The sequence below is a fragment of the Fistularia commersonii genome, chromosome 30 (assembly GCF_037954325.1).
Source record: "Fistularia commersonii isolate RoL2024-O1a breed Wild chromosome 30, RoL_Fcom_v1.0, whole genome shotgun sequence".
NCBI classification, from domain to species: domain Eukaryota; kingdom Metazoa; phylum Chordata; class Actinopteri; order Syngnathiformes; family Fistulariidae; genus Fistularia; species Fistularia commersonii.
Window position 1 is genome coordinate 8,576,431 of NC_141313.1, and position 21,663 is coordinate 8,598,093.

Sequence of the window (21,663 nt, forward strand, 5' to 3'; positions counted from 1 at the left end):
TCGGTAGCAGATTAATCTTCGATATCGTCTTCGCTAATGTCCCTATCAACATTATGCTATGATGATTTCGGCAGCGAACTGACAGCAGCGTTCGCATTTTTCAAGGTGTACAAAGAATTTTGCTGCTGCCAGATATCAACCAAAACATACATTTTTTGCGTGTTTTTTTTCCCACATTTCTATGGTTGACGGATAGTCTGGAGTGTATTTCCTTCATCATCTAATGCACCGCACTATCCTCTCAGCCACAATATTAGTAATAATAAGCACAGCGATGCGGCGAAGCAAGACAGGATGTCAGAAAACACGACATACACTCACATGCACACAGACACAAAGCTTGGATTGAGATGAAAATGACACAAAAGAGTAAATACACTTGTGTCCAAAATGTGTTTGGTTGTAAATTGGAAGGTAGTACATCATGATCATTGCACGCATGAGCGACACCTAACAGGAAGGTTCAAAATTCTAAAAATGACGCTGTCACTAGCGCTGCTTTGCTCCGGGAGGTAGTTCTTTGTAAAACATTGGGTTGATGAGAGAAGGGTCGGCAAAATAAGCGAAAGCTTCTGCCCGACACCTTTTCCATAAAGTTATTTTTTGGATTTTAATGCGAGTTTCTGTTTCTTGATTTCTCATGTTGGAATTTATGTGCATATATTGCTGTTCATTTTTCTATTTATTTTATTCAACAAGTTGAGAAGGCATACTGTATGTAGTCTCACAAAACGAAACTAAAATAAACTAAATGTAACACATTGCAAGTGCAAACTAAATAATGAGAAAGCTTTGGGAGATTGCCGACTTAAATCAATATAATTACAGGGAATTATTTAGAATGTGCTGCTTTGCTGTGTCGCACTAGAAACTCCAGGTTGTTGCTTCCGATTGCATTTGAAATATAATTCCAGCCGGCAAAGTGAGCCACGTTGCCGAATCATGAGGAAATAATGTCTGACGATTCAAAATGTTTTATGGCGTAAACTATTTAAATATGATATTACCACCTTGAAGAGACAAGGACCTTCTTTCTGACCTGTCAAAAATATAATTTTCCTCCTTTTTTCTCTATTTATGTTTAAATTTACTGCAGAAATTGGCAGATATAATTAGAGAGGCATTTCAATTACGAAAATCCTCCTTAAAATCCTGAACCTTCCCTTCAATACAGACAAATGTCTTGACATTGAGCGGAAGGACGTGTGCTGAGAGGATCTTTAGTAAATACCTGGTGCTGCGGGGGAATAATTCATCCCTTAAGCATGCGATTAGCATTCGTGCTGACAAAGAGCTGGCAAGCAATTCGAAAAAGAAAGGATCAAACACAATACAAGATTAGAAAGGAAGAAAAAACAGGTGAGAATGAAGCTGCAGAATGGATAAAAAAGAAAGAAAGGAGGTGATAATGGAACCGAAGCTTTGGAGTCACAGGTGAAGGGAAAGAAACTAAACGGAGAGAGACGGTCGGCAGCCATCGGGCTGTATAACTCCTCATTTTGAGTGTCACACATTGAATATCTTCTGTGCAATAAATATTTTACTGTAAAAGAACCCCTACTTTTACACAAAATGACCACATGTAAACATATACTTGTAAATGCACATGTATGTATGTTATATATATTTTTATATATTTTTTACATACCTCTATTTTTATTTATTTCTTTTGATCTTTACTTTTTATTGTATTATTATTCGTTATTTTTATTCTTATTTTAATATGAAGTTCTATTCTGATTCTTCCCCTCTTTGCCCCTGGGGGATCAATAAAGAATTCTGATTCCGGAAAAACAAACATAAAATATGGACGGAATCCGGCAAGTGAAGGTGAGATCAGATGGAGAAATAACAGGCGGTGTGGCGCGGGAGTTAGAGCGATCGTCTTTGGAACCGAACATTCCTGGTTCTAGTGTGTTGAAGTGTTGTTGAGCAAGACATCGATATCAACACGTGAGAGCCGGCCGTTATCGCTTTGCTCGGTCCGATGCTTTTTTTTTTTTTTTTTTTTTTTCCCCGGACTGCGCAATTACCTCATCGTCCTCAAGGCGGCGCTGTGCATCGGTGATGAACTTGATGTACTGGGTGGTGAGAGTCAGCAGTTCACTGTAGCGGGTCCTCAGAGTCACATACTGGAAGACACGAGCGGCGAGTGTTCAGTCCAATAAGATCGTCGGTTCTCGGAATATCTAACCGAGCTGGGATTTTTCGGAATTATAAATCCTTATTTAGCTACCTTGTAGCTGCTGGGAATGTGTCTCGAAAAAAACTGACCTCTTGGATGATATCGTCGGAAGTGCTCTCTATCTTGGGTTTCTTCAGAGGCGACGCCAGAGGCTCTTGGAGGGCTTTGTAGGTCAAAATCTGAAGTTCGTAATCCTAAAACAGGGGGGAAAAGAGGCAAACTATATCAACAAAAAGCCATAGCAGGGATTAATACGGCTGCGATGCCAAGAGCCTCCGTACGCACCTTGACGGAATCGATGTAATCCTTCGCATTCTTCTGACATTCCTCCATCTTGTTTTTGTTCTTCTCGATGTCACCCAGAAGTTTCTGCGCAGATGGAAACACCAACATCGGAAACCAAGGCCAGAGGAGCGAACCGCGGTTTAGGATTTTGCGATTATTGAGAGGAGAATGCATCTGAATCTGTCCGTGGGGGAGCGACATTCAACGAACATACACCGGCGCTTTCTAAAAAAACGCATGTTCCGATCAGCCACGTGAGCGGGTCCGAGGGTAGATTTCTCTTTTCGTTTGGACCCAGGTTGCTCTCCGGTTTTGGAATAAACAAGATACGGCTAACATAAGAATCAGAGTACCGGCATGTTCCCAAAGATTTACAGAACCGTCCTCAGAGAGAGGCGATTCAGGGATTTTCTTCGGCACTAAAATCTGATACCTTCTCCTCGGCCAACTGCTCCTTCAGGGCCTCGCTGTCGCCGATGGGCACGGCCTGAATCTTCTCCTGCTGCTGCCTGGCCTCGCCCAGCCAGCGAATCAGCCACTGGTAGCTCTCACGGTAAGACTTCATGTGGCGCCCCAGGAGGTCCAGCTCTCGCAACCTGAGGTCGATCTGGGCGAAGATGGCCTGCCAGCGCTCCAGCAGGCCGGACACCAGCTGCCGGTAGTGCGCCAGTTCCACATCACGTTCGCTGTGGATTCGAGTCATCCTGTCGTTGACGGACGTCGCTTTCTTCAGCTCGTCCTGGAGACGGTCGAACACCGCCTGGGCCTTTTCTGCATCCGCGCGCATCGTCTGTCGAGGCACCGATCGGTCGTTTAATATATATAAATCTGAATCTATAAATTTGATAAGCAGATGGGTTGAAAACGTACCTTTAACTGGTTGCGATGGCTCTCTGCCTCTTTCTCATCTGCAGGCACTTTGCCCACATCCTGCAGGCGCGTCTCGAAACCCTTCAACGTCTCTTCGGCATCTTTAGTGTTCCTGATGACCACGTCGATGGTCTTAAGCCTGAAAGGGAGGGAGTAATGCCATGTTTTAGACAAAATACAATAAAATGCTAACAGCTGTAAAACTAAAGCCTCACTTGTCCAGGTAGACAGTGGAAAGCCCGTAAACGTGGTCCATCTTCTTCAGCGTCAGGTCCAGCTCGGACCTCAGGGTCGGAGCGGAGCTGGACTGCTGAGGAGAAGCCAGGACCTCCTCCGTCTTCTCAGAGATGGAGCTCAAGTCTTTCTTCAGAGCCTCCAACTCGGACTGGACTTTCTGTCACCGCCACATGAAGAAGAGAGAGGGCGAGAATATATGCTGAGTCTGAGCAGGCGGCTCTATTCAGGAATTTGCATGTTTCTGGGAATTATATATTTAAAGACGGAGGAGATGGAACCCGAGTTAACATCCCGCGGCCTCATCCGGGCTTTCGGATCAATCCCATCGCTACGGTATCGCTCGATCAAGTGTTACCATTTGCTCGGCGGTCTTCAGGGCGCAGGCCTTGAGAGGCTCCTGGTCCACCGGCTGGCGGAGTCTGGTGACCGTTCGATTCTCGCAGCCCTCCAGCCTCAGGCGGAGGTCTTTGAGCTTGGTCAGGTAAATCCTGCACACCGACTCATCTTGTTCTCCTGGTGGCAACACAAAGGAGCCATTTTACGAATCTGAGCGGCCGAATCACGATGATCAGGCATTTTATGTTAAGTTAAGGTAAGTTTAAATCTTAACACTCAGCTCTTTAAATCATTTGTCAGTCCAGTCTTTAATCGACAGTGTTCATAATGATTTGTTAGTGAACCTGTTTCGTGTTGTCAATGATTTCCACCATGCTCGATTAGTGACACGCATCGATGACTTTCCGTTGCGGTTAATTTCACAGCCGCGATTGACTCACTGACGGGAGCGAAACCCATGCATCGAGAAAGCAAGGTGGAGTTAGAGGGGCCAAAAATCGAGGGGAGAAGGCGGGGGAAGGTGGGGAAATCACGAGTCGAGTCGAAGGGAACACTGCAGCGCGACAGCCTTCAAAACACAGCCAAATCACAAGGAGGGACGACTGTACATTCAACACCGAGACTCGAACCCCTTACCTGCACTGGGGGGCACGTAGCCTGGAATATGAATTCAAGAGTCAACTAATGAACGGGACTCATGTCACATGATGATGATGACGACAAAAAAAAAAAATAACCCCAGGGTCAAAAAAAGTGAACATGATAGTGAACAGGAGACCGGCTTCACCTTGCTCTGCAGAGCTGACCATGGTGTTGTAGTGCTGGTTGGCCTTGTTGTAGTTGGACTCCACCTGCATCCGGTCCTCTGCGCCGAACATCTGGGAATCCTGGCTGTCTCGCAGGAAGTCCTGGTAATGCAGCTCCAGGTTCCTCAGGGCCAGCCGATACTCCTCCACCGTCAGGGTCTTAAACTGCAATGTATATCATGAGTTTTGCCAGCTTTGCCTAAATTTGGATGTTAAGTAGCGGAGCCTTTTTTGCCTGATGATGAGCAGGCATTTAAATGATGGGAGGCTTTGGAGGAATGGACGGGATCTATAGAGGACATACCTTTTGTAAAGATATTTTTCAGATAACTGATAGAGGGGAAATCATGCCAGAATACAATGTTTACAACTATAAATGACTAACTATGTTTCTGTGGTATCCGAGCAGAAATGTCAAACCCTGTTTGACACTCTCACCCTGCATTAAATCAGACATGGTCACACTCTTTGGCACTTCCAATAGCATACGCTCTCTCTCCCCTGCAAATAAATAAACCTTCACTTGCTTACCAAAAAAAAAAAAAAAAAAAAAAAAAAAAGAAGTTATTGTTAAATATTTACAACATTGCCCCCGAGTGGCCAAAGGCTGTTACTACATCTTGTTCAGACTGCGCTCTCAGGGTCCCGGGTGCAGGATAAAATTACAATTATTTGAAACTACTTCCCTGTGAACGACAGGGAGCCGGCTGAATTAATTTCTGCATAGTGATATTGTGCATAATGTCAATGTGATCTCAATTGTTTATTTTTAAAATTACAGGAATGACAACGGTTGTAACAGTCACTCGAATTGCAATGACTCAACCTTTTAGGGAAGTGGAAATTCACTAGGGAAATTCACTAAACTTTTTATTTAAGGGGTGTTTTGTTGTTACCATGGAGATGTTCCACGTGTTGATAATGTGGATATCACGCATCAGATACTGCCATGACAGCAGGCTCCTCAGATCCACGAACAGGGTCTGCCACATCGTCTGCAGCCTCTGCAGGTTTCCGTCCAGTCTGAGGACGAGGATGAAAAACGGTGAAAAGGCGGCGAAGCTCGATTGAACAAAAATGACAACTAAAAAAATGAAGACTGGAAAAGAAAATGAGGAATGTGTGTGTGTTGCATTCTGTATCCTATCAATTCAATCTGGCTCACCCAGCAACACCGTTGACAGCTTCCTTATTGGTTGGCGGAACCAGGAAGCAGATCGATGGAACAGACGCCTCGCTTCCTTTATCATTCAGAACCCGCCACTTGAAGGGTTGTGAGTTGTTCAGCAGGGCGCACTCATCGCCCCTGTGCACCGTGATCTGGAGGGCGATGACATTGTCAGTGCTCGCAATAAAAATCATAAGAAATAAAATTAAAAACAAAATAAAATTAATTAAATTCAATGCAATAAAATAGACTAAAATTGAATAGAATTACAATGGTGAAATCATGCTCCCACAAATAGTGTGTATATACATATCTATATGTGTGTATATTTTTCATAGTAATTAAAATATAATTATTTCACTGTCCAAAAATGACTACCTAGTTTTATTTATTTTTGTCGATGACTGGAGTTATTTATCCGTACCACAAGTTGTTTTTCCAGGATGACAACACAAGGAAAGCAATATTGAGGAAACCAATTCGTATGTTTCATAATAGACCGTTATATATTCATAAATATATAAATATTTGGTTATATCATCATCATATTTAGTGTTATTATGGGTAATGACACAAACTCCTAATCTAAAAAGAAAAAAAGGATGATATTGTTATCATCTGTAATATGCCATGTGAGGTAAATAATGATATACTTTATCATTACCTCCATTTGTTTGAAGTCGCAGACGGCCTGGATGGGCTGTTTGCCCTTTATCGGGGCTGCTGGGTTTCGCGGTTTTAGCTGAATGACGGTCTTTGCCCTCCGCCTCAGGCCTTCCAGGTGAGTCTTGAACTCGGTCAGCTGCTCTTTTTCATCCTGAGGGAGCACACACGCAACGCTCTCGCCATCACTAAAAGCGTCCCGGATGAGTTTTGGGATCACCCTAGCAACGGGCGAGCCTACCGCAGCGTCCTGCACCAGGTCCTCCAGCCGCGTGACGGTGATGGAGCGCTCGCAGGTGTATTTCCTCTTCATTGTGTCCTGCATCTTTTTCAGCCTCTCCTCCGCCTCTTTCACATCCGCGAAAAACTAGATGGAAATTGAAAAAAAAAAACTTAGCTGTGGTTTGCAGGCCTCGTTCAGGTCACGAAAACAACAAGGTTGTTGATATCAAATAAGCCATTGTGCAGGGTGAAAAAACATGTTATGAAAATCAAATTACGGTAATTTCCAGACTTTCAGCCGCTACTTTTTTCACACCCTTTGAACACTGCGAGCTTAAACAATGATGCGGCTGATTTAGGGATTTATTGATGGCTTCGTGCCTCCAAAACATTTAGCCTCGTCACATTGGACCACTGAAATTACCGTGAAATTCTGAGGCCGTTCAATTAGGACACCAAAGAAGACGACATTAATGGTTTTAGCGTGCAGGAGGAAGACGAAGATAGCGATCAGCTAGAATAGGTCCAAGTGGGGATAGAGAATAGATGGATGGACGGATTTTTCCATGTGTTATTTATTATTAATCTTTTTCATCAGCCGCGTTACAGGCACTGTTTGGAAAAAAGCATTTCCAGTATTTTTAGATCTTACCGGTATGTATTTAATTAAAAGGTTAAAAAAAATGTTTCTGTGTCAATAGCTCATGTTACAAGATGTGGCTTAAGTGCAGCCTATATATGTACACATTTATTTATTCATTAATTTTTTGCCTGTGCGCCTTTTATTCAGGAAATTACGGTAACTCAACAGAAACAACAAGGTTCGGATTTATGACGAGCTTGAACCTACCTGGAAGTAAGCCGTGTTTTCTTTCAGGTGGGTTTCGATGCAGCAGCACAGCTGGAGGAGCCAGCTCCACTGGGTCTGCAGCGCCGCCGTGAAGGCCTGCAGGGTGGACGCAGGAGGAGCAAGTTACTGCACGGCGTGCACACAATGTACACTTTTAAAAGTGAGGTTGTCTCCTCCTTTCTGGATATAACCCGAGCAGGGGCCCCCGATGGCCTGCATAGCATGTGTGTAAATCTAGCATGCATCTAGCATGCAGCACTTTGAAATTGCGAAGCGACGGGAAGATCCAGAATGTTGCCCTGGCAACTGTCATCGGGAGGGCTTCATGCTCCTTAATGCTATTTTGATATTTTTTTGTTTATACAGAAAAATCTTACATCTTTCACTCGCTATTGCTAACTTTTCTTCAGTAACAACCAAGAGCGGGGTTGCAACCCAAAAGCTACCACTGACATTTCATATGGTTCTCATGCAAGATCTCAGCCTCACAATCCAAGTTCAACCTAGTTGCTCCAGTAGTCCATATTCAGGCTGTTATTATTATTGTTATTGCCACTCGTACTCGTACTGCGATGCCCTGCAGCCGCTCAGAGTGCAGTATTCACAATCATTCTGGGATCACGTGTTAGTGCGACCGCAGTGCAGCGGCGCCTACCTCGATGGTGTTCTTGGCGGGATGGCCGTCTCTAAGCAGTCTGTCCCCGGTGGCCTGGACGCCATTTGTCTTCTTCTCCCTGAGCTCCAGCTCCCTCATCAGACCCTGCGAAAAAAGCACATACAAACACGCCCGCCGCTTTCAAGTCACCGGTACTAATAAAATACTCAAGAGTAGCACAGAGGTGTCGTAACTCTACCGAGTAGTTTTCTTTTTTTGAAGCCATGTTGGTGTTCCGTTCGCTCCAGTCGTAGTTGACCTCCTCCTCCTCTTTCTCATTCAGCCACATCAGCTCTTTGGTGGCGGCGACGACAAAGGCGTGAAGCTCGTCCAGGTACCGCAGGCGGGCTTTGGAAGCGCTCTGGAAGCCAATGGATAGGGACATTGTTGAGACACAAATACGGGGTCGGGCAAAGGCTCGGGAGGGACGATAGGTAGAAAATTGAAGAATTTGTTTTTTGCTACGTGTTTATGTATTCGTGTATTCATTCATGTACATTTTCTCTCTCATTTTCCTTATAATATTTTTTCTTGCAGCAAACGATGCTGAAAAAAACAAGGAAAATTGTCATATGTGAGTAGAAATGACTAAAAATCCACAAAATATATCTTCAAACCCAAATCAAAAAGTTGGAGATATTTATGTTCATCTATAAAAGAAATAGGGAGCAATGACATTTACAAGTCATGAGCTGAGAAGAACTGACTTTCTAACTATTGTAACTACTTACTAATTTTGTTAAATGGTCCAATCCCATTTTGTCTGGTTTGACAAGACTTTATTAGGGTTTAAATAAATTCAAAAATTCAAATAAATTTATTTATAGTATCTTTGAGTATCCCATAAGGCGCAGTATAAATTTACTGTTTTATTATAATTTTTATTTTACAATAAAAAAAAAAAGCACCAAAAATAGGATAGTTTGAGGTCGTGGAAAAAACAAGCGAGGCCCGATGAGACCGGCGACCTGCATGGACCTACACTCAGTTTGTTTTTTGTGTTTAAATACACAAAATATATACTTTGACACTTTGAAAGACTTTACTTAACCCGTCTTGCGACGAAATTACGGCTGAGTTCTTACCAGGAGCTTGTTGTACTGCAGCTGGAGCTTCCCCAGGTAGTCACGGTACGCGGCTTTGCTGACATCCGAGATCTGACTCTGGGGGAGGGAAGAGGTAAAGCCAAGGACAAATCAAGGACGAATTCGCCAAAGTTTATCATCTTCATGAGGGTAGTCCTCATCTTCGGCGAGGACTAAAGGGAAACAATCTGGATCTGATTGGATTTGACATTTTTTTGGGGTTCCGTTTCTGAAAAAGAGCGGCGCTTCTGTTACCTCGTCTGCCTTCGCGCGTTCGATCTTGGAGCGGAACTCCTCCACGGACTGGTGCAGGCCGCGGTGGCTGCCCAGCTGGGACTCCACGGTGGGCAAGTCGGAACCCCACTCCCCGTCATCCACCCGCCGCTGGTTCTCTTCCACCCAGCCCAGCAGGTCTTGGATGTAGCGCATGGTGACCTCGTCCATCTCGGGTCGCACCCTTTGACTAGCCTGCTGTAGGACCTGGACGGTGTGGATCTGGGTCATGGGAATCTGAGCGGTGGTCACGCCGGACTTGAGGCGAAGGTTGTATTCGCTGCGGAGGTTGACCAGCCTCTCGTGGAGACGGTAAACTCTAAAAAATGAAGATTTCATCAATGACAAAAATCCGGTTCGCTCTTTTTGGATACATGTTTTATTTTTCTACTTCTACACAGCCTTTGTTGGAATTGCATGTTTAATTGCGAGAAGAATCACAAAATTGAATTGTCTGACCAAAATTAGCCCGAGGGATGTTTGTGAGATATCAAAATTGACCCTGATTTTGAGTGTGACTTAATTAAGTCATTCAATTATTATCCTGCGCTCGGTGTCACGGGCCGCTGGAGCCTATCCCAGCCGGGTTCAGATGGACTGGTACCAAAGTCAGCCGCTGGGCGTTATTTATAGAGACATACAACTATTCACTCTTTCACTGGTCTGAGCATTTTATTCACTGGTCTCCAATCATTGCGGGACTGCAGGATTAAACCCGGATGCAACCCTTGTTATTCCCCCTGTCAAAATTGAAGGCGTCAACGCTAACCAATTTTGACTTCACTGTCGCTGAAGAGTTTCAAACCAGGAAGTCCGCATGGGATTATTAAACGATTGACCAGCATTAAACTCCTTGATCTCCAGTTTACCTGCGGTACATCTGCTCCGCTTGGAGGTGGCGTCCATCTTTAAGGAGCTGGACATCATTGAAGAGGAATCGGATCATGCCCTCCGCTTTCTCCAAGTCCGCCTCCACCTCGGCGGTGTGCTGGGCGGGCCGGCCCGAGCTCAGGCTTCTCACGTCCTGCAGCAGACGCACAAATAGTCAGCTGACCCGCAATAACAGCGCTTGATTATTGAGATGGGTTTTTCTTTTTATTATCGTGAACCACAGAAAGAGTCTCACCGACTGCAGAAGCTGCTCCACCTGGTTGAGCTGCTCCTCGCACACCCCGGACTCCATCTGGACCTTACTGACCACCCTCTGGAGACGCTCCAGCCTGCAGGAGTGAGGGGTGGGGGGGGGTCACAGGTTAAAATAAAAAGCACTTTTGAGAAGGGACGCAACTGGACTCCTTATGGACAATCTGCGGTTCTAAAGACGGGGTGAGCTGGAGGTGTAAAATGAACGGGACTTACTCCATCCTCCGGCGAAACAGATACCTAAAGTCATATCCCTGGTGCAGGAAAGCCATGGCAGCTGAAGCTCCGCTCCGCAAACGTGGTGTTTTGAAAGCGGCCCGCACTAATCTGACAACTCGGCAAGAGCTGCAGCCCGACTAACCCCGCCCACCGATGCCTATCTTGTGATTACCAACACGTTTATGAGTAAATATCAAGTGACCTGATTGTTGTGGTTTTTTTTTTTTTTTTTTTTGCAAAACTGTCATGTGTCTTCACGGCCCACCCATAATACTTAACCCAGTTTCGCCTCATGAGTGGAGTGGACTCGATAACATGGTCACACATTGCCGGTCACTTGATGAGTCAATTTATTTTTATTTTTTTCAAGCTTTTTTCCCCTTTTTTTTTGTGCCAGCAGCAGGGAAACCCTGAAGTGACTCACCTCTCAAACTCTGTCCTCAATAATCGCTCCCTCTCCAGGATGGCCACGTGCAGACGACCCCATTCCTTCTCCACGTCGAAGGGGTGGTACCCGGGGGGCACCTTGACGTGGCCGGCCTGCACTGCACCCTGCAACATCAGAGAAATGACATTTACAGTTCGAGTTCTTGGCTTTTATTTTAAATCCACAGACCAAGAATGGATGTGAATATATATATAGATATATATATAAATTATATATTTAAACTTTCATGCATGTGACCATCGTACATGTACTATGGCTGGGGGGTAATTTCTGACGACATGTCGGCCATTTGTTCCAGATTATTGAGGCTGATTACTGGCTAGACTTTTGGAATTTCAAATTGTTTGTGCAGATTTTTTTTTTAGCTATATTTATACATTTATTGACTTATATATCATTCCTCGGAAAGTAAAGATTTCCATTGACCATCAAACCAAGAATTTGTCAAGGAAAAAAATCCTCATTCATTAATTCATTCACATATCCGGCCTATCCTGCACTCAGGGCTGCAGGGGTCACTGGAGCCAATCCCAGCTGTCACTGGGCGAATGGCGCGGGTTCACGCTGGACCTGACGATCACAGGGCCACTTAAAGCAAGAGCGAGTGACTGTCAAAGCAGATTCGTATTTAATTTGAGTTTTTAAATACGGATTGTTTGGGAAATGTTTACTTTTGTTCATTCGTTCACATATACTAGCTATCCTGCAGGGGGGGCTGGAGCCCATCCCAGGTGTCATCAGGCAAGACGGTTTGCCAGCTGATCACAGGGCCACATGTAGAGACATACAACTATTCACACATCTGGACAATTTAGAGCCTCCCACGAAGCTTCTGCATGGTTTTGGACTGCAGAAGGAAAACAAAATAAACCCATGCGGACATGGGGAGAACAAGCAAACTCCACGCAGAAACCGTGAACCTTCTTGTGAGGTTGAAGCTCCAACCACTGCAATTTTATCAATATATTTTGTCTATTGAAGCTTATTTCATGCTTATGCTCATTCACCAACTGCAATTTGTCAACCGGCACTTGTTCTTTTGTCCCTGTGTCAAGTACTGACTTGGTTGTCATTCATCCACTGTTGATTTATTACCATGCTCTAATTGTTATTAAGTTAAGTAGTGGTTGAAAAAGGTGGCTGTGCAGCAGACACTTGTTGTGTTCAAAGCGTGTTTTGAATGGAGACTCCGTCTTTGCGCAGCCACCATTAGTCATCATCAAACATAATAATAACAACTCTAGTTGGCACCAATGTTGTCGGTGTGAAGTGAGGCGTGGGTGTGTACATAACGCTAAACAAACCTCTCAATGTCAGTGAAAGAGGTGTGTAACTCCGGCGTACCTCCAGAGACTTATAGATGTGTTTGGAGCGGTTCTTGTCCGCCTCCTTAGCAGGGAGCTCCGTCTCCTTGAACTTCAGGAACTGACGCCAGAGGACCTGCAGAGCAGAAACACGGCGTCTCAGCACCGGAACCGATCTGTGCGAATCGCAGATGATACGCTTTTCGACGGGAGCTCCTTTCACCTCGATCTCCTCGTAGCTGGTGGGGAACTTCCTCTCCTCAAAGACGAGGACGTGGTGTCTGATCCACTGCAGCAGCATGGTGACCAGCTCGTAGTACTCCTGCCAGCGCAGCTCCAGCTCCTGCAAACCGGATATGTACTGTATATCAAATGCACGTATTTACACGTACTCTGTATTGCCCGTGTGTGTAACATGCATATCCTGCTGTGTGTTATGGGTTTATTGCCGGTTATTCCAAACCTAAATGAACAAAGGTTGTGAAAAGTTTATAATCAGGAGCGCGGTACTACAATAATACTCTATTACAGTGTTTCAAGACAGGAAAATACACAAATAAACACATTTTTATCCATTCACCAGAGCACCAGAATACATAAAGAACAATCCTAGTACTTGCAACACTCAATACTCAATAGTAAACACATTACCAACATGTGTATATATACATATATATATATATATATTTATGTATACATGTATATATGATTTATGTTCTATATAATTATATTAAAACCCATAGAAAAATATAATTGTTGTGACATTGTTAATTCCTTTCCCATTTTCCTCTTTACAGATGTGCATAATACATGCATAATAATAATAATTGAAAATAATAATAATAGATGGTATAGACTTATATGGATCTGAGGCACCATCCGTTTCTCTTATTGTAGAAAAGATGGTGTACAATCAGGAAAAAGAGGGGAGACGTACGTTGGCCTTGACGCCGTCCTGGACGTCTGGCACCCGGGGCATGGCGTCATACAGGGAGGACACGTATGTGATGATGGATTTCTCGTCCGGATGTGGAACGTCCACATCTGTGGATGATTGGAAAGGTACAATTGAAAATTTGCTTTTAGGATCTTTTGTGAAGTGAACAAATTAAGCAGTGCGTGCATTTGGTAACTATGTGAAAATGATATTAAAAAGGACTGTAAAAGCACCTTCACTGTAACTACATTGACCAACTCAGCTAATCAGAGGACATAATTAGATTTGGGTGAAAATATAATAGCATTGTTTCAACAATCTGAGCAGAGGGAACATTGTCTGCAATCATTCCTAAAAACAGATGTTTCAGATTGAATTCTCCATTAAATCATAATTTAATAATTAATGCTTTATTAATCCCCATGGGGAAATTCCTTCTCTGCATTTAACCCATCACGGATGAACCATGAGCAGTTGGCTGCCATCCATCAGCGCCAACACAAGCCCTACCTGTTTATATATATCTATATATATCTATATATATATATTGCTAACGCTGCTTATTTTTTTATTCTTAGTTCTTCTATTTTAGATAACTTTTCTTGCACTGTCCACTTCTGCTGTGAGTGGTTGAAATGTCCCCGCTGTGGGACGAGTAAAGGAATATTCAATTCTATTCTATCATGCATTGCTCGGAGCAACTTTGCAGTACTTCTCAGTTAAATAGCAGGTATAATTGGACAACTTTCATATTTGTTTTTTGCCTGTTCATTGTCAGGGTTACTGTGACAGCTCACTCGCAACTGACAAGGGCTCTTTAAGGTAGGCGACGCAATAAAGAATATAACCCAAGGACATAAACATAAAAGTATATGCGCTGAGTACATAGTGCGGCGCGATTCCGATGCAACGAATGCGATTGGCTGTCTTGGAAGTCTCCTCACCCTCGGGGTCAAGCAGCCGTGTGACTCCCAGGTCTCTTTCGGCGATGCTGAAGGCCTGCTCCAGGTTCTCCTGGTTGGTTTGTCGGTACACTTTACGCATGTCCACCAGGGCGGGCCTGTGGACAGCCAGAGTGTCTGGGAGTCAGCTGTTACTCAATAATCACTGTATTTTTAATAAATTCCACACTTAAAAGACATGTCGCGTTACATAAGCGCCACTTTGTGTTGCCGGTGGCGGTGTGATCCCCCTCAGCTGATAGCAGAGGGGCAAGAAGAAACAAGAGCCCTCGCTACCGAGGAAGCAGTGAATTCCTCTATCACGTTAGACACAAACAGGCCAGGCGTGTTGCCTTTGAGTGCACTTTCGCAGGAACATAACTTCTCTGCTAACGTGTTAGCACAAGCTCAGAACATCTCAGAACTCACACGATATAAAACAAAACCCCGATGCCCAGATTTATGGAAAAAGAGCATAAAACTCTGCACAGCCAAGAGTAATGTGTACATTTGGACGACTCTCTGGATGTAATATTCGTGCAGTGGCTCCCGGAGTGATTCCTGGTCATAGCAGGCCCTTCTGTAGGACAGTCTGTCCCTGCCCACATGGATGGCGCTGGACTCAAGTTCCAATTCCTGAGAGCTTCGACCGAACCGAGTACCGGCGCCGCCGGAGCTCTCAGCCGGGACATCCTCGCAGAGCATGACCATCTTGTCTTCTAGGTCGCTGACTGAGCCCGCTACGCTGCTGGAAGCACTGCTCGCCTGCCTCTTCGAGTGGAACCTCCTCTTCAGCTTGAACATCGTGTAAACAAAACAACCCAATCTCGGGATGCGATTTCCGATGTAGTAAAGCAAAGTTCCGTAGCTTATGAGGAACAATCCATGCAAGTCAATTTGTATTCCCCCGCATGTATCTGCTTCTTCCTCCCGTCCATCTGCAGTCAGACTTCAGTTCGACGGAATCGCTGAGACTCCATGCGGCGCTTCTTTCCCCTCCGCAGCTTCAAAGCATCTGACGCTTTTTTTATTGCACCGGCAAGTGAAGAAAATCTAGGGCACAACTATCGAAGCACCTGTGCTATGCTGCAACCTGTCCAGCCTCGGATCGACATCCCTCCGGGGCACCGGTTTCAGTTCGGTGCAACGTGCGCACACACCTTATTTCTATTCACCTTGACTTCATTGATGCCAACCTGACTTCTTATTACATCAGATGATTTATAACGATTTTAAAAATGAATAATAGAAACACGGCAAACCGGAACACAACGGCGCAACGGCGGATCCGCAGGCGTGAGCCTGAAGGGTGGGAAAATGTACACGGGAAAAAAAAGAAAAATAAAGACAAATAAAACAGAGCGTTTATGGGCCTCGATTCTTCGTAAATGACATCCCACCGTGAAAACCGAGAGAAAAACAACATAAAATCGATCTCGGTTATCGCTTCATCAAGCAACTCCTGCTCAAACATGGCCGGTCTTTAACAGCTCTGGAGCCTGAGGCTACAACTATCTCAAATTTAAGACATCCCATTTCTCTTTTTTTTTTTCTTTTTTTTTACTGACGAGTCAAGAATTTCACCGTAAACCTTTAAACATCACCAAAAGTTCACAGTAAAGACCCTCTGCCGTGTCACATTCTTGCCCTCTGGAGCGGTTCGAGTCGAGGCAGGCTCACCGTAACCTCTCTCACTGCAGCGTTTCATGCACAAACTATGGTGTTGGTCTTAACCGCATCCAGGCATGCTTCCCCATTTTTACAATTTCCACATTTTCAGTTATGCCACTTCACGTGTGGTACTGTGTGATCGGGTCTGACTTTACCCGATTCCATCTTCTAGTGAGCGCGGCTACGATACCCATGAGCCGTGAGTCCGAGGGCTACGATTCACGACGACCCACCTGTGTTTGTGTATCACGGCATTGAAAAGTTTGCCGTCCCTCCAGCTGGTGGTGAAGTTGTCGCAGCGCAGGCCCTGGTAGCCCTCCACCATCCTCTGGGACCACAGCAGGAGCTTCTCCTTGGCGGTCATGTCGTCCGATTGGCCGTTGACCTGAATGTCCGAGATCTACGGCACAGTAGGTTAGCACACGAGTTAGGAGCCAATTTTGTTGGGAATCTACCTCTTTCTTTTAAGGCATCATTTTAATTTTTTAAGGCAAGTCTTGAAGTCCAAGTTGCCCCTGACAGGCGGGATCTGGAGCATCTCTTTAGGCAACTAGCACAAATTTTCACCGTAGCATGAGGGCAGATGAATCTGCGTGTAACGCTAGCAGCACTGTCATGTGCTTAGTCTGATAATATGTACCTTATGAGATATTATTGTCAAAACATCTTGACCGTTTACAAAGTCCCAATTCAAGTGTGAATGGAGATGATGACTCATGAGCACCCCGAGTGCCTGATTGTACAGGCCATTCCCTGAAATTCAGGACTCAAATAAGTGGAAATACTTTGTTGTATGACAGTATGCCTTGGACAGTAACTGAAATCAATGGGAGTTCTACAAACTAAGTCTTCTTTTTTTTTTCCTTTCGGCTGCTCCCTTCAGGGTCGCCAAGCCAATCATCTCGGTCTACCTAACCCTATCCTCTGTATTCTCTTCTCTTCTTCTGCACCACCTTCATGGTCTCTTTCACACCATGCATAAATCTCTTCTTCTGTCTTCTTCTAGTCCTCCTGCCTGGCAGATCCAACCTCAGCATCCTTCAACCCAGAGCTTCACTCTCCCTTCTCTGTTCATGTCCAAACATCGCAATCTGACTTTATGTCCGGATCATCCAACACATGCAGTCCCTCTGATGGACTCATTCTTGATCCTATCCATCCTCATTACTACCAAAGAGAACCTAAATATCTAATTTTCTGCTGTCTCCAGATCAGCCTCCTGTCTTTTCCTCTTCAGTGTCTCTGAACCAGACAACATGGTTGGTCTCATCACCATCTCCTACACCTGAGTAATAAAATCCTTCACCTTCATTATCTCGACAAACTAAATATTCACATAAAAAAGATGAGCTGATCAAAGCTAATCAATGTATAGTTACATATAAGATTTATTACTTTTAATCATGTCGCTTGATGGGCAGCATTTTCCGCTGGCGTGCCAACCGGTATGATCCAGATTGGAGATGAGTCTTACAGGAAAACCCCTGGGCAACCACCAATTTTACTTGGAGGGCACATGAAAAGAATTTGCATCGCTGTTTTGGGGAGATAAACTTGCTTTCAGAAGCACAAAATAAAAATCATATGATTGAAAGTGCCTGTGAGTCACCGCTCCCGCTGAGCTGTCAATAAACCGTACGGCTTCTGCAAATAAATGTGGGACTGTTTGCTGGATGACCACCGGGCAAACTGGAGTCGAGAGACCAACCGATGAGTCACAAGAATATGACTTAAAAAAAGAAACTCCCTCCGTTCTCTCAGGAAAACTGAGAGCAGACGATAAACTGATATGCACCGACCTGAAGGTAAATAAACATTGGTCATATGACTATGCAGAGTCTTTTACGTGAAACCGACAGAAATTTACTGCACAAACAGGACTTTTGGGAAAACCGTGATGCTTCTCCTGATTGGCTATGATTGACTACGCACCTTTGGCAAAATGTGCAAAATTCACTGGAAGCTTTAGTACCCCCCTGCTTGTGATCTAGAAGTTTATTCCAAAGCTAAACTGATTCCAAGGTATTCCCAGTGGGACATTTAAGATGTGAATAACTGGAAACTTCATTAACTTTGCATGGACTGCGGATCTTCACTGATCTCGACTGAGTCTCACCCATCCTTGTCCAATCTTGGCCATGAGTTGGAACTGGTAGCCTTGATTACATGAGCACTGTTTGGGTTTGGAAACTTCTTGATGCTTTTGTTTTGCAGAATGCGGCGCCGCCAATTAAGATCTGGATTAAATCGGACTCCATCTGCAAACACTTTCGGGACAGTCTTGGTCTCCTTTCTCCGCCGAAGAAGAACACAAAACCTACAGTGTTTGAGCGGCAAATCACGCTTGATATGAGGGTTTCACTTCCACTCCTGACTCATTTAATGGTTTCTCTCTGGATCCCGATGCCTGCGGTAACCACAATATACTATTTCCAGTGTTTGGGGGGGTTTGCAGATGAGTCACAGCAGAAGAAAAAAAAAAGATAATTTAAGTCTCAGGCTTTTTTGCAGGAAAGGGTGGAGGAGGGAAAAAAGAAGGCATTTCTTCCCTTGGCAACGGTCCACTGCAGAAGGGAAGCCTCTGTGCGACAGCGTCGCTGTGGGCAAAGTCTGACTCACTCACTGAATGGAAACAGGACCTCCACACGCTCAATTCGTTTCAAACGGACGCCAGCTCCCACCGCGCCACAAAGCCGACCCATTATTCCAGCGAGTCACCTGCGTTTGGGTAAACCGAGCTGCACCTGGGGCGCCCAGAGGAAACCCGCCATTGTTTTTGATGACTAACATGAGCCAAGACAAACTCAAAAGAGTTTGTTTTGAAGAAATAACGGCTGCCTGATGAAGCACACGTTGTTGTTTTTTGCATTCCTTCAATGGTTATGCTTTGCTGGACATCGCAAATTAACAGTCGGAGTGAGTCGGGGTGTGGCGGCGGGGTTCTGGCCCCAGCTGCAGTTCAAATTTTTGGAGTGGGCCCTTCCGAGGGGAATTACTGAGTCACACGGGATGAGACTAAAAAATCCCATAACCACATCCCAGCATAGAATCATACTCATCATCCAATCAATTAATGTCCTCCATCTAGTTTTTTCTTCAAAACCATCAGTTAAACAAATAACCAAACACACCCACGCAGAGAATTATGCTAAGCTACATCAGCATTCCTTCCATGCAGCTTGTAGCTTTTACACTTTTGTTGCTCACGGTTTCAAAGTCGACCCATCCATACGAAACCTCTAATCCCTTACTAGACTTTTAATGTACGATAGCTAGCTGCAAGCAAAAAAAAAAAAATCCTCGATACACGGGGTAACGCTAGCGATCACCTATTGCTACATTTGAACAAACAACATGAATGTGTGAATCAACAGTTGCAAGTAAACTAAGGGTACCAGGAGGGGCAATACTACAAACGGAGCTATAGATGCCTTTCACTGCAAGACCTCACAGTCCAGCTGCGGTTCTGAAATGCACTCAGATTCAAATATGTTTGTCAATCATAAAGTTATAAGTTAATAATTGACAAAATGAGGGGATTAGTACATATTCATGCTACAGCTACTTATTAGGTCCAAACAGACGTCCTTCAGCTTTTTGCGGTCACTGTACAAAGACACCCAAAGTTCGGACACAATACTCTTTTGATTCGTGTGCCAAACAAAGAAGTGATAACTTTATTTTGACATGACTGTGGTTTTGTAGCCTGACATGTGACTACTCCTCTAGAATACGTGTCTCATTATCTTTGTGTTCTCGTGGGACCCTGGACGCGGTCTTGCCAGAAGTTCGGTATGGCCCCGTTTGAAAGTAATTGGCTTTTGGACTCCGTTGTGGGGCGGCCGTCGTGTCCAGATTATGATAAACCCCGGCTGAATGAGCGAGCGGCCAGACGTGGAATGAAAGAATTTGATCCGACACAATTGCACGTCAGTGGGGACTTAAAATGTTAAACAACAGATTCAGTTCAGGAAATGTGAGTCAGCGCTAGCTCCAAATGAGATCAGGCATTTATTCAGTTCACCAAATATATACATATATCTGTAAAGTGAAAGGAGACCTACCTGGAAGTGAAGGATGATGGTCCATATCAGCCCCAGGGTCAGCTTGGGGTTTCCATCCGCAATGTCATCGTTCCTGATGTTGACCAGTTTGACCTGCACTCCAGCCAAATTCGAAGATTTATGATGTTAAATCTAACTCGCGTGTCACAGGAAAATAATATTTTGCTCATCATGACCATTAAAAGGTCCACCTCACCTGGCGATGTTTGAGGAAGTCCAGTGCGATCTGCACATTCTGCAGCTTGTGGAAGCGCATCCGTCCCTTCTCCCGGGGCTGCAAGAGACGAGGGGACAAACTGAGGCGTTGTAATGATCGACAAACGCTAAAGGCTCCCGCCGGAACTGAGGAACTGTCGCCCCTCGCCGTCCAATCACACCCTTCATGACTGAAAAATAATGTACATCATAATGGTAACAGTCCGAAGCTGGAAAATCAAAATAAGAGGTCAAGCAAATTTGAAGTAGAATTCAAATTCTGTCCGCAGGCTGAAGCAAGATGATGAATGACAAATGCCCACGAAATCGGACGAAATCCTCACGGCGTCTCCCTCGGCCGCGGTTCCTTGCCCCGTGCGCGATGCAACATCTGACGCCGTCGTTCACGAACCGATTGTCTCGCCGAGCTGACAGCTGTTACTTCTACGCCTGAAAGCAGTGGACCGATCCTGGCACGTCCCCTTAGCGGCGGCATGCATTTTCGGACTTCTAAGTGTAATGCTTCAAGCCAATCGGGGTGCCTGCTTGCAGGTGGATGGAACGTACCCTTCTAATAACGACCTCTTGTTTGACCCTAATAAAAAATAATAAATGAATCTAAAAACCCCGGATGGAAAAGGTGAATGGTTTCTCATGTCATTCAAATGCAGGGCGTTGCTGCTGCCTTTCCTTAAAAGCAGGAGCTACAGGCGTGATGCACGGGATCATGGGGATCTCTCTGAAGGATCCGACATGTCCGACACACCCGGTGTGACTCTGGCAGAAATCACGTTTTGCGCTCAACGTCATCTGCGGGATTCATTTTTTCCGATCGTGGTTTCAATACCCCAGATGTTTCCACTGAATTTCTATGAACATCTGACAAGGAACCGGGCTCCTGGTTGTAGCTCGATATGCTAACTTTCAACGCTAATTCCTTCACCGGTAGAGAGAAAATAGATAGAAAATAGTGTTGTGTCAAAAATTCCAATTCACAACTGTTTAAGTTTTTACAAATGATTAAATGAAGTGACACTTAGAACCTACTTTCGCCACGAGAAACGCCGCTTGGCCCACTAATGCTAACACCTGATAAACGGAGACCT

At 44.7% G+C, this 21,663-nt stretch overlaps 1 protein-coding gene across 1 annotated transcript in view; it reads right to left on the reverse strand.

Moving 5' to 3' along the window:
• pleca (plectin a) overlaps positions 1-21,663 on the reverse strand; it is a 40,527-nt gene that overhangs the window by 12,204 nt on the left and 6,660 nt on the right. The window contains exons 4-30 of the mRNA XM_086177944.1: positions 20,559-20,636; positions 20,363-20,455; positions 16,532-16,698; positions 14,631-14,746; positions 13,687-13,793; positions 12,973-13,092; positions 12,790-12,885; positions 11,422-11,549; positions 10,762-10,855; positions 10,505-10,659; positions 9,618-9,954; positions 9,363-9,440; positions 8,477-8,638; positions 8,278-8,382; positions 7,623-7,718; positions 6,792-6,917; positions 6,552-6,704; positions 5,885-6,039; positions 5,616-5,742; positions 4,701-4,884; positions 3,933-4,090; positions 3,556-3,734; positions 3,341-3,479; positions 2,904-3,260; positions 2,471-2,554; positions 2,275-2,379; positions 2,034-2,132 (exon numbers count right to left, since the gene is read on the reverse strand). Of these exons, the coding sequence (XP_086034070.1) occupies positions 2,034-2,132; positions 2,275-2,379; positions 2,471-2,554; positions 2,904-3,260; positions 3,341-3,479; positions 3,556-3,734; positions 3,933-4,090; positions 4,701-4,884; positions 5,616-5,742; positions 5,885-6,039; positions 6,552-6,704; positions 6,792-6,917; positions 7,623-7,718; positions 8,278-8,382; positions 8,477-8,638; positions 9,363-9,440; positions 9,618-9,954; positions 10,505-10,659; positions 10,762-10,855; positions 11,422-11,549; positions 12,790-12,885; positions 12,973-13,092; positions 13,687-13,793; positions 14,631-14,746; positions 16,532-16,698; positions 20,363-20,455; positions 20,559-20,636 (3,798 nt within the window). The remainder of the gene's footprint in view (positions 1-2,033; positions 2,133-2,274; positions 2,380-2,470; positions 2,555-2,903; positions 3,261-3,340; positions 3,480-3,555; positions 3,735-3,932; positions 4,091-4,700; positions 4,885-5,615; positions 5,743-5,884; positions 6,040-6,551; positions 6,705-6,791; positions 6,918-7,622; positions 7,719-8,277; positions 8,383-8,476; positions 8,639-9,362; positions 9,441-9,617; positions 9,955-10,504; positions 10,660-10,761; positions 10,856-11,421; positions 11,550-12,789; positions 12,886-12,972; positions 13,093-13,686; positions 13,794-14,630; positions 14,747-16,531; positions 16,699-20,362; positions 20,456-20,558; positions 20,637-21,663) is intronic.